General features: G+C 34.0%; 1 protein-coding gene across 2 annotated transcripts in view; it reads right to left on the reverse strand.

The window, feature by feature from the left end:
- Positions 1 to 12,504, reverse strand: part of LOC133519893 (bifunctional heparan sulfate N-deacetylase/N-sulfotransferase) — a 176,807-nt gene that overhangs the window by 15,988 nt on the left and 148,315 nt on the right. For both annotated transcript variants that reach the window (XM_061854081.1, XM_061854082.1), the window contains exon 11: positions 6,089 to 6,309. In XM_061854081.1, the coding sequence (XP_061710065.1) occupies positions 6,089 to 6,309 (221 nt within the window). The remainder of the gene's footprint in view (positions 1 to 6,088; positions 6,310 to 12,504) is intronic.

Genomic DNA, 12,504 nt, shown 5'->3' on the forward strand with positions numbered 1-12,504 from the left:
CTCATCATGGGTAAAGTTGCAAAGAGTACATGCTTGGATTTTAAGATTCTATAATAATTGTAAAAATTCAAATAATAAAAATAATGGTAATCTCTCTGTAAGTGAAATCCAACAATCTAAATACAAAATTGTATCACTCTTGCAACATGAGTATTTTAAAGAAGAAATACACTGTATAAATAATAAATTACCAATTAAAAGTAATTTAAAAAGCTTAGTTCCATTTTTGGATGCAAACAATGTATTAAGAGTAACAGGAAGATTGCATAATGCAAATATCCCATATGCACAAAAGCATCCAATGATTTTGCCCAAAAAATGTTTTGTGACTAGTTTAATAATCCAATATGAGCACAAGTCCTTATTACATGGTGGTTTAAAAGATACAATTAGCAGCCTAGCTCAGACATACTGGATTATTAACTGCAATAAAGAAGTCTCTAAAATAATTGGAAAATGTATCACTTGCTATAGATTTAAAGCTCAAGCTGCCTCACAGCTAATGGGGTCTTTGCCCTTCGATAGAGTAAATGAGGCCAAAGTATTTGATGTTATTGGTATAGATTATTGTGGGCCTTTTAGCATCAAACAGTCTTCACTGCGAAGAAGCATTGTCACAAAAGGTTATGTCTGTGTATTTGTGTGCTTTGCCACTAAAGCTATCCACTTAAAACTAGTCTCGGACATGACCACCCTAGCCTTCATTGCTGCATTAAAAAGGTTTACAGCCAGGCGTGGTTATCCATCCAAAATCTTTTGTGACAACGCTAAAACGTTTATTGGAGCTAGGGAATGCTAACCGGTTAACCGGTTAACCGGTTACCCGGTAATTTGACCAATATTACATTCGGTAAAATACCGGTAATTTCCAGCCGTAACCGGGAATTTACCGAACGTTGTATAGGCAAATAAAAATGTAACAACCTGTTGAATTAGCCCATCTATGTCTTCGTACTTATAAAAAAAACAAAATTACTACGGTTTACGATTACGAAGAGACACTTAAAATACTTACTTTTCTGCATCTTATGATCTCGTCGGAGTAGGAACTAGGAAGCAATGTTTTGTGACAAATGAGTGGTCGCTAATCCCTCGCCCTTTCCCTTCTCGCCACACCTACCCGATCCGCCTTACTATGTTCAGTGTCCTTTGTTTTAGTCTGTAGTGTCAGACAAGTGTGGAATGCGAAAGAACATTTTCTACCGCTGGTTACTTATGTTCAAGATATCGTTCACGAATGTCTAAGCAACGTTCTATATTTTATATATAATTAACAGAATGATCTGATGATGACATGTTCCTGATTCCAACTCCTATCTTAAGAGCCCGGTAACGATTTTAGAGCAAAAAATTTAAATTGAAAGATTTAGTCGTTGTAATTGGACACCTTTTGTTACGTAATATCTAAATAACAAGTATTGGTTTCTATTAGCACGTTTTTTCATCTTGCCTTTTAATAATGAGGTCGCAAGCGTGCGTCCCCGGTAATAGGTGACGAGAAGGGATAGTTTTTAAAAATTCATATAAATTATGGTAGTAAATTATACAAAATGATGTATAAGAACAGTTTCAGCAAATGTTGTAGATTGTTTAAGTATCAAAATTACGTTGAAATTAAGTAAATTTTCAGAGAAATGCTCACTTGTTTTGAAGTAATTTCTGGAGAAAATTGATTTCGTCTAACTTTCATTTACACTACTTCAAATTTATAGTAACAAAAATGTAGTTTATTAAAGTTGAAGTACAGGATATGTGTAATACAAAATTACCATTTTTAGCAGTCCAAACTTAACGAAATTTACAAATAAGATCGACAAAATCACTGCTTTTCGCGCGTTTACCTAAACGTCCATCAGAAAAAAAATCATTACTAATTAAGTGAGTCTGTTTAAAAAAAAATATAATGAAAGATAACAAGACGTGCTAATAGAAACCAGTACTTGTTATTTTTAATAGTTAACAAAAGGTGTACAATTTCATGCGCTTAATCTATCAATTTGACATTTTTGCGACTAAAATCGATAACGGCCTCTTAAAGTGCAATTTTAAAATAAATAGTGTTAAAATGATATGAAACTAATCTTGCTGTTAAATTTTTTTTTTCTTATATTTACTAGATTTTAATGAATGTTGATTACGGTTTTAGTTACTTTAATAACAATATTATATTGATAGATGTGTAAATGCAAACGTGTGTGACATTTAAATGACGACTGTCACTTTTTTGTTACCCTTTGATTACTGCGATTTTTAAAGAATTAAAAAAGTTTAATGTTGCTTATTTAATGTACAAGATCATTTCGCTTTGAAATGATACATGTTTGATTTTTTATTTAATATGATTAGTAAATATATCTTGTTTAATGTTTATAGTTTATTTTCATTATTTTGTTTTGTCGATGTTTCTATAACGTGCTGTTGATTACTTTTAAAGGTTACTGACGAAAATAAGGACACAATCAATAATAATGCAAAATCAATGTTTTTTATTTCATAAACGTATAACCGGTAATTTACCGGTTAACCGGTTAGTGGGACCTCGCGTCGGTAAATTACCGGTAATGAAAAACGCCCGGTTATTGCATTCCCTAATTGGAGCTGACAATTCTCTTAAAGAGCTTTCAAATTTAAGCTCTAAAGAGCATCAAGATTATGTCACAGATTATGCAGTTTCAAAAAATATAGACTTTAAATATATTCCTAGCTATTCACCTACATTTGGAGGCCTCTGGGAGGCAGCCGTGAAAAGCTAAAAAAAAGCATTTTAAGCGGGTCATAGGTAACAGCTTATTTACTTATGAAGAATTTAATAGTATCATAGTGATGACAGAAGGGATCCTTAACTCAAGACCCATAACGCAAATGTCTAGAGATCCTACAGACTTTACATACCTGACCCCAGGTCACTTCTTAATTCAAAGACCAATAAATAGCATTCCTGAGCCTGACATAACATCCATACCTCAAAATAGGTTGCGATTATGGCGCCGTTGCGCACAAATACATCAAAGTTTCTGGAAGGCTTGGCACAAACAATATTTAAGTCTATTGAATAACCGGCCTAAATGGCACAAAATTCAACCTAATGTTGTACTAGATAACCTAGTGCTTCTTAGAGATATCAGATGCAGTCCGTTGCAGTGGCCAGTAGGCAGAATCATCAAGATTCATTATGGCGCTGACCAAAAAGCAAGGGTGGTAGACTTAAAGCTGCCTAATGGTAATATTACTAGGAGGGCCATAAACAAAATTAGTGTTTTGCCCATTGAAATGTAAATCTATGAATGTTGATGATAGCTTAGTAATAATAATATATGTATGATACATATATGTCTTTCAAACTTAAATGTATGTGTTTATTGTAAGAAACTTACTAATCTGCATATAAAAGAAAATATATATATCTTGTAATGTTTACAAAAATAGTCTAAAAAGTTCAATTTTGTTAGTCAAAAGTAGTTATGCTTAAACCTTTAACAAATGTTATTTTGTTATGAATATCTCATAATAATAATAATTGATCTCTATGTAAAACTTGATCTCAAAAACTTATTTAAGGTAAATGTAACAATAACCAGCCTGGTAAATGCTACTGTAACTAACACTTTATTATTGTTTAAAAGCATTTTTTCACTTAGTTTATTTGTAAATCTGCATCAGCATTATTCCACTTAAATTTAAAAAGAAACAAACTGTTCAAAATGGTCAAACCCTCCCCCGGGATTATGTTTCTGAACGCAACCATGTATACGACCGAATGATTTTATTACTGTATCCATTCGCCGACTCACTCACTCTCTTCTTTCTCAACAACTCCACGGTTAACATCGCTCTGTAATTAATATCCGTTTTTTAGTGAAAATACACAGTTTTCATCGATAAAAAGTGACTTTTAATTATCCACCAACAAGTAGGCATATTACAATGAGCTTATGAACGTCAAATAAAGCTACACTGGCTCTAACCCTTCACCTCTGACCCGAGAAGATTTAAATCCCCCCTCAATTGGAGGAGGGAATCCCAATATGGACCGGCAAGAAACTCGGCGGAACACATCTTTTCAAAACATTACATCTTATAATTAACATGCATTAAATATGAAAAAAAAATACAATTTAGATTACTATAGAAATCATGCAATTACATACAGTAGCTACTTATCTTTATAGAAATTTGATAAAAAAAAATATATGTCATATCAAATCCTACAAATACGTAGCTCCCTCAGAAAACATATCGAATTCTTACAAAGGGAAAAGAAAAATAAAATTAATAAAGAAATGAGAATATACATTATATAAATCTGACAGATTGCTATACCTACAAAAAATATTTGATGGCTTTCTTACCTGAGCTGTATCACCTATACAATGATTTTACATATACACATAATACAATGATTTTAATTTCTACTTGTTTCTACAGTTTCTGGTTTGGACCATGCATGTTTGTCTGTCAAGTAGTCCTCGACTCTGTAATAAGCCTTCAACATCAATGACTTTTTAAAGTAATTCTTAAGAGTATTATTGTCCAACGAAGAAAGCTTATTTTTATTTCTAGTGTTATAGTTATGGACATCTGAATTCTTAGTGAAGGAGTCTAGATTCTTAACAACATAAATAATACTATCATAGATGTATTGGGAAGCTACAGTTAAAATATTAATTTCTTTGAAAAGTTCTTTTAATGATTCCTTAAGTTATATATAGAACGAATGGCTCTCTTATGTAAGACAAATATAGTCTGTATGTCAGCTGTTTTGCCCCAAACCAGAAAACCAAATGACATTACACTATGAAAATAACTATAATAGACAAGGCGAGCTGTCTCAACATTGGTCAATTACCTGATTCTCCTAACAGCGTAAGCGGCCGAACTTAATTTGTTAGCTAGCGTTCTTATATGAGGACTCCATTGTAGATTTTTGTCCAATGTTAAACCAAGAAACAGTGCTTTATCTACCATCTCTAAGCATTCATTATTCAAAAGTATCTTAGTCTCGACTGGTTTAACATTCGGCAGAGAAAATCTAATACATTTGGTTTTCTTAGCATTAAGAGGCAAATTGTTAATAGTAAACCAGTTAAGTACATCAACGAGTGTGCTACTAATTACACTGTAATCGGTAGATTTCCGAGGGAGCGTGCATGAACTATAGGAGGCAGCACAGGAGCCGTCAGATTTTTGGCGCGAGGCGTAAATGTGATGTTTTTTGTTCCGATGTAGCCCACAAGATGGCAGAACCTACTATGCATAAGAAAACACGTGACGTGTAAATGTGCCTGTTTATGGTTCCGATTCAGACCACAAGATGGCAGACCCTCCAACGCGCACGGTCCCTATCAACTTTAAAAAGTAGTGATGTATCATCCATCAGCAAAAAGAACTATTTCACAAAGGTTTTCTACTATACATGGCAAATCATTTATATAAACCAAAAACAGGATTGGACCCAAAATAGAACCTTGTAGCACTCCTAATTGGACTACAGTTCCGCTAGACTGGGTTTTGTTTACAACAACTGTTTGTGTTCTATTGCTAAGGTAGGAAGACATATAATTTAGGGCACACATACATTTTTTATACACGAATACAATATATCTATCATACTTTTTTCTGATAATAAATTAATGGTCAATTGCTCATGAAACGGTAAAGGAAAACTAGGTGCCTAGTTTAATCACTGCCCGTAATCATATCCACGGTGTATAGACAATTAATAATGTAAACAACTCGACCCAAGAAAGCTTTTATATTTCCCGAAGACCATTGGAACATAGCAATATTTAATTTCCTAACTCAAAACCAACCAATTTATACAATCACCATCACATATATATGAGCGGTATTTATTATATTTGATGGCGATTGTAAATACATATTAATCGTATTACTCGCACAAGAGGTATTTGTTAATTCAAATATCAAAATATTTTGACGGCTTTACTAAAGTGCTATTCAATTAAATAACGTACTTACCTAATTAAAATCGTTTATTCCGCACCAATAAAGTGGGACCAAAAAGAAAGTACCAGAGAAAATCAGCAATTAGATAATTAAAAGACGAAAAAAACTAAAAAAAACTTACCAGTCTAATCCCTTCATATAGTTGTTATTATTGAAGAACTGTAACTCTTCATAGGTGGTCGGGCTGGGCAGGTTGGGCACGAGCGACGGGTGCATCGCGAGGAAGGTGTAGAGCGCCGTGCTGCCCGTCTTCTGCGGCCCGATCACGAGCACTTTGGGCAGCGTGCCGCACCATTTACTCTTCGACCATATGCGACGGTGGCGAATGTCGTCGCACGGATTCTGGACAAAATGTATACTTGTCATTCAATACAAGGCAATAAATATTCGTATTTATTAATACGACAATAAGAATAACAATTTAAAATAAATATTGGAACAGAAACTTTTTTTCAAAATTGTATTAAATGTTTTTTTTGCTTTAATATATACTACGATGGTAACAAAGAGTTAAGAAGTAGACCGCTATAGTAACCTGTTAGCGGCTACAATTGGTGTGTGTGTGTGTGTGTCACACGCTTGTTTTCGACCTTAGTATAAGTACTATTGGTAGCATAAGGGTAAATTTACGCATGCAGCTTAAGGATGCACAGAGTACGGCACTATAGGTACTGCAAAATATATAATAAGATTTGTTCAATACGTAAATACCAATGCACTTACATATATATTGCGTGATTTCAATTTCTTTAATCTGAATACGTCAAGGACATTAATAACCTAACCTTTGATAAACCAAGCTTGTAAATTTGCATAGAAATTTCAGAAAGAAGTTAGGGAAAGGCAAACCATTTCCCGAATAAAGAGTCTTAGCTTTATCGAAATCTACTTACGATATAAATTGCTCTGTAACAAATTTCCTTCTTACGCGTGATTATAAATAAGTACTCGTGGATGATTACGTTTGACTTCAATGGAGGTGAATGTTATAGAAATGTTTTGAATTTGCCGGATATTTGAACGGCTTTGGTATTAAAATATAGCAGCCATTTATTATCACGACATAATTTACGAGTTTTAGCTGTAACATTTTGTAAAGTATCATAAGATACAGCTAGATATTTACGTTTTGCTATAATTAAACACCTGCCTGTAATTTTCCAACCAAAGTGGTTGTTACTCGTTTCATTATATAATTTTTTTTATCGCGATTTCGGCGTTTTTTAAATATACTACGTCGGTGGCAAACAAGCATACGGCCCGCCTGATGGTAAGCAGTCTCCGTAGCCTATGTACGCCTGGAACTCCAGAGGAGGTACATGCGCGTTGCCGACCCTAACATTCCGCACCCTCGTTGAGCTCTGGCAACCTTACTCACCGGCAGGAACACAACACTGTAGGTTGAGTAGTAGGGTTGATCTCATAGTAAGAGTTGCTCAGTATGACCTATACAACGTGTACCCACCCCATTTTCAGTGGCTGGTGTATCACGTTGTATATTATTTTTTACGAGAAATTTGATTGCGTCTTCCATGATATGGGAGAAAATAAACACAATTCGTAACTGGTTACCGGAATGCTTTAGGCCCGGTTCCCAACTATAAGAATTAAGTAGGTATTTTAAGCAAATGGTAAAAGAAAGGATAGATTTAAGAGTAAGACATCTTTCACGTAATAATGTTCATACAAAATATTATTATTTATTCGGCAATGCCAGTATAAAAATACCAGAACTAATGACAAACCCGTGATAATGTTTCGGCCAAGCCCTCACAAACGCGCGAGCTTTAACAATGCGGGATGGTTCGCGCACTCCAAGCTTCACATCAATATTTACTTTTTGTAAACAAATATTTGCGACCGAAAACACGTTTGTTAGAATAAATGTTTGAATACTATCCTGAAAAACACGAATTTTGTTTTGATATAATTTATATACATAAAAATCTCTTCACCTGTAACTTGGATCTACGGACTATGCGTCACAAACCACACGGCTCGGTTCATGAAAAATAACTTATAATCAAATTGATCCGTCAAGGATGAACTATCATGTTTCAGATCCCGGTACACGGATGTATGTGCAATTTCCTCTTCATATTTCAACGATACTTTACATATCTCTCCGGCCAGTAAAATATTAATACATGCGCCATAAATATTGTTTTTGCAAGGCAAATTTGCTCGGAGTCGAATATGCCACTCTGCTCAAGTATTGATGTGTTTGCGTATAATGTATCAACTTTTGTATTTTTTATATTTAATGCAGGTATGTGTAGTAAATTGCTACACCAATTTCGCGATAAAGCAAACAAGATAGACTGTAAAATTGTGTTCAATTATGTGCTATTATTACATGAACTGAATTGATTGGATCGGGGAAGTTTCATCAACATTTCAGCTATTTATTTTATAAGGTATTCATGCATGGAATAAAGCGAGTTTGCATGTATTAATTATATGATTTTTTTTATATACGTAAACGAAAACATAATTTTGGTCATACGTCCGAGCGAGGCAATGCTGAGTTATGCACATCACCGGGTGCAATTTGTAGATCCAGGTTATTAACTGCCAATTGAAGCTGTTAAACTAGTAACTGTATAAAAACTTCTAGCAATTTATGCATACCCGGGGCAAATTGTTAAGGAGATTTTTATTATTTATTCAAATTACCAATTAGAAAGGTAAACAGTGTTTTGTCGGAATAAATTTGGTAATTTACAATTACCTGGCCATATTTGTCGTTACGATCGAGTTTTATTACAAGCTTCACGTATTTATTATAAGCTTTAATTACGACGTGTTTTATTACAAGCTTTTATGTCACTTGCAATGTTTGTTCGGGTCAAATCTTGCAAGGTAAATTAGACCCACTCTCCATCATCCGATTGAGCTGAAACGTCACATACTATGTAAGTTGGGTGACAATACAATATTATGGTACCATCGAGTTGATCTGATGGTGGGCACAGGAGGCGGCCTTAGGAACTCTGTACAACACAACCTAATTGTGTTGGGGTGTTTGGGTTTGTTAGAATTGTTTCTATATTAGTTGCTTGTTGAAAGATAAGTACAGTCAGCGATAAAAGCTTGTATCAAAATTTAAAGGCCATGCCTGGATAAGCTAAGTGAATCCGCCTCCAGCGAGTTTTGGCTTGTAATTTTTTTTGATGATGTGGCTTTATATTAGTAGCAAGTATGCAAAATACCAGCCTCCCAAATGTTAGATATAGATTTTGGTAAAAGAAAACCAAAATACGCTCGTTAAAACTCTTTAGAGATACGTGTATGTTTATAATGAACAGTGGCCACTTACAAAAAAAAACAACACATTAACACATATAACATTTGGGGGGCTCATATTTTGCATACTTACTACTAATATAAAGCCATATCATCAAAAAAAAATACAAGCCAAAACTCGTTGGGGGCAGATTCACCTAGCTTATCCAGGCATGGCCTTTATGACATAAAATATATACAGTATGTTAATTACCCACCACCATTTACTCAAACCCGTTAATGTTTAGGTCAGAAATAAGCGATTGGTACTTATTTTTGGTCCATGATAATATTATGCTTTGGTTTCATTGCACCTAAATATGATAATGCCATTGTATTCAATATGTCCTAAATTTCAAAACAACTTATGCTCACCTTTTTCCTTGATAATACCAAAGTTTCATTCTTAAAATTTAATTTATATCGTCCAAGTCTGAAGATATTGAAACGTCAAAAAGTATGTTTCATCAAATGCGGAATTTCTGATGGACTTTTTTTTAATATATTAAGTTTAACAATGTCTTAAGTGCATTTAACCTTGTCGTTTAAACAATATTTATACAGAGACGATAATATTGGATAAAATAGCACTCATTAATGTAGGTGTTTAACATTTAGGTATTATGGCACTACGTAGATTTGAAGTTGGAATGTGGTGTTTTGAGAAAAAAGTTAGGGATTCGGAGATTCAGGCATTTTGACACTATTCTGTTTTGAGATCTGGGACCTTTGGTAAATGGGTAAAATGAAAGGTGCAATTAAACCAATGCAATATTATCAACCAATCAATTATAAAACAATAGTAATCACTTAAATTACTCTCGCTCACGATGTGTAATTAGAGAAACAAGTCTTCACACTTGATTTGCTTGAGCAGCTTTCTAAATTCAAGTTCATTAGACAGGGACCAGAAACAAAATATAAACCTCATTTATATGTTGAGCGAAAATGTTTGCTTCAATACTCTCCATTTGCATTTTCAGCGATAGAATAAACGCAAACACGAGTTCAGGTATATAAACTCACACACAACTCGGTCTAACCGCGAGTGTAGGTAATAAATCATAAAAAAAGTTTTTTTATATATCACCGGCGCGCTCGCAAACATCCATCCAAGTTTTTTCGCGATTTTCGAGCCCTCTATCAGCAGCCAGGCGGAAAGGCGGATGAGAGATTAGACTACAGAGTGCGCGCTTAATACATATTGATTCATACGCCGAAACGGTTCCGATACCATTTTGTAATATTTAACGTAAGAATAATCACGTATCGGGGATGTTTGGCATATTAAAATAGCTTACAAAAATCTGGATGCACACTTCTGCGAACCGATTACTTCGAATCGATTTCGTATAAGTATGACTTAGATTTTGACTGTTTGTATTTCTAATGATACCTATTCGGGATAAACGTTTTTGTGTCAAATCAATTGACTTAAATATAATTGAGTAATACTAATATGTTTAACTTTCATCCATTTTATTTGCGTACCAACCTTTTTAACTATAATAATATTGTTTGTAAAATATTTAAACGTGTTTCTTCTACATTGATTATTCATTCCGGCTGTACGTTATAATTGCGGTAAACGAGCCAACCACAAATGTATTGAAAGTTGGTCGGATATAAAACACTGTACATAATTCCATCATCGTTGTTGTTAAATGCATTCGTTGAACACATCTCCCAATTGGGAGTATCGAATATCCGGGTAAGGCACATTGGGTATGAAAACCTGGGGTTTTGTTCTCGAATGCGCTTTCTATATCAAAATTGTATGGGGAATGTAATAGTTGCCTATGCTCGCTCGCTCTAGAGCGCAGCCACAAGTGCGCAAGCGGGGAATGCTATTTACTAGCTATTATTTAACTTATCTTATCCTGTTAGTTAGTGTGGGTCAAATCTTGGAAGCTAAATTTGACCCACTTCCCGATTTCAGATTGAGCTGAAATTTTGCATACATATGTAAATCGGATGCCAATGCAATATTATGTTGACATGGAGCTGATCTGAAGATGGAGATAGGAGGTGGCCATGGGAACTCTGTGTTAAAATAACGCAAAGTAATTGTGTTTAGGGTTGTTAGAATTGTCTCGATGAGTATTAGTTGCCTGTGGAAAGAAAATTACAGGCAGCGATAAAAGCATAAACTAATTTTCACATAGAAGTAGTAAATTTTTAATGAATTAGTTATTCAGAAGCCATCTGCACGCTCGGTATAATAACTACCGCATGCTGAAGACAGCAATTATTTGAGACAGTAGTTTTTAGAGGATTGAATAATATCACAAGTGTAAATACCATTTAATTAACCAATAATAACCACAAGGGCAATGAAAACGGGGTATGTACCCCGGCTATTGACATTAAATTATTGACTAACAGGCCAATTTAAACGTACAATCAAGTGCAAAAATATGTATCGAAAGAATCGTCTCATAAATATGGTACTACGCTCTTATTACACTGGAATAAGATGCTATGGGACATATTTTTGAGTAAGATGTGTACACCCATATTTTTACACTTGACTGTACATTGATATCAGAATAACATCTGACTGAAGTCAACTTAGTGGTACAGAAATTTACTGTAGTGGATAAATTAAATCAACGTTTTCGGATGCCGCGTTGTTATGTAAAGTGGCCTACAGATATAACGGTGGCAGGGTCAAATATCGTCACAATATCAATTTCAATAAAATTTTCGTTTTTCTATCTTTTCTCTGTTTTAGAAATAAGCTTGAAAATGCGAATTTTACACATGATTTTTTTGGAAATTTAAAAATATTGTGCAGGAGACGATATTTTATATTTCCAAAATAGAAAGTTCCTTTACTTATTGTGAAAATTTCCTGGAACTATTCCGGCTTACTAGAATCTTTCCGCAACTTGCGCATACTTAGTTCTGTCACAATGGTTTTGACTGATAAAAAAGCTATAGGTACAGATCCCTTATTATTTATATACATGGGTTGAAGGCTTATTTAATGCGGAATTACTTACAATATAATTTAACGTAATTTTTTGTCTCACTTTTGCATAATTATATGTAATATACGGAAAAATGTTATAAAAACATGCATAAAGTTGAAGATGATATTGATCCCTATTTATTTATTTTTCTTTTCTTTACATGGTTGAATCTTATATAAAACAAAAGCTGGGTATTTAATTGTAACTTTACCAAACCTTGTTTGAAAAGTACCCCGAAGGGTATTAGCTGAAGTACAGACTTATCGGAGAATTAAAC

The sequence above is a fragment of the Cydia pomonella genome, chromosome 7 (assembly GCF_033807575.1).
Source record: "Cydia pomonella isolate Wapato2018A chromosome 7, ilCydPomo1, whole genome shotgun sequence".
NCBI lineage: Eukaryota > Metazoa > Arthropoda > Insecta > Lepidoptera > Tortricidae > Cydia > Cydia pomonella.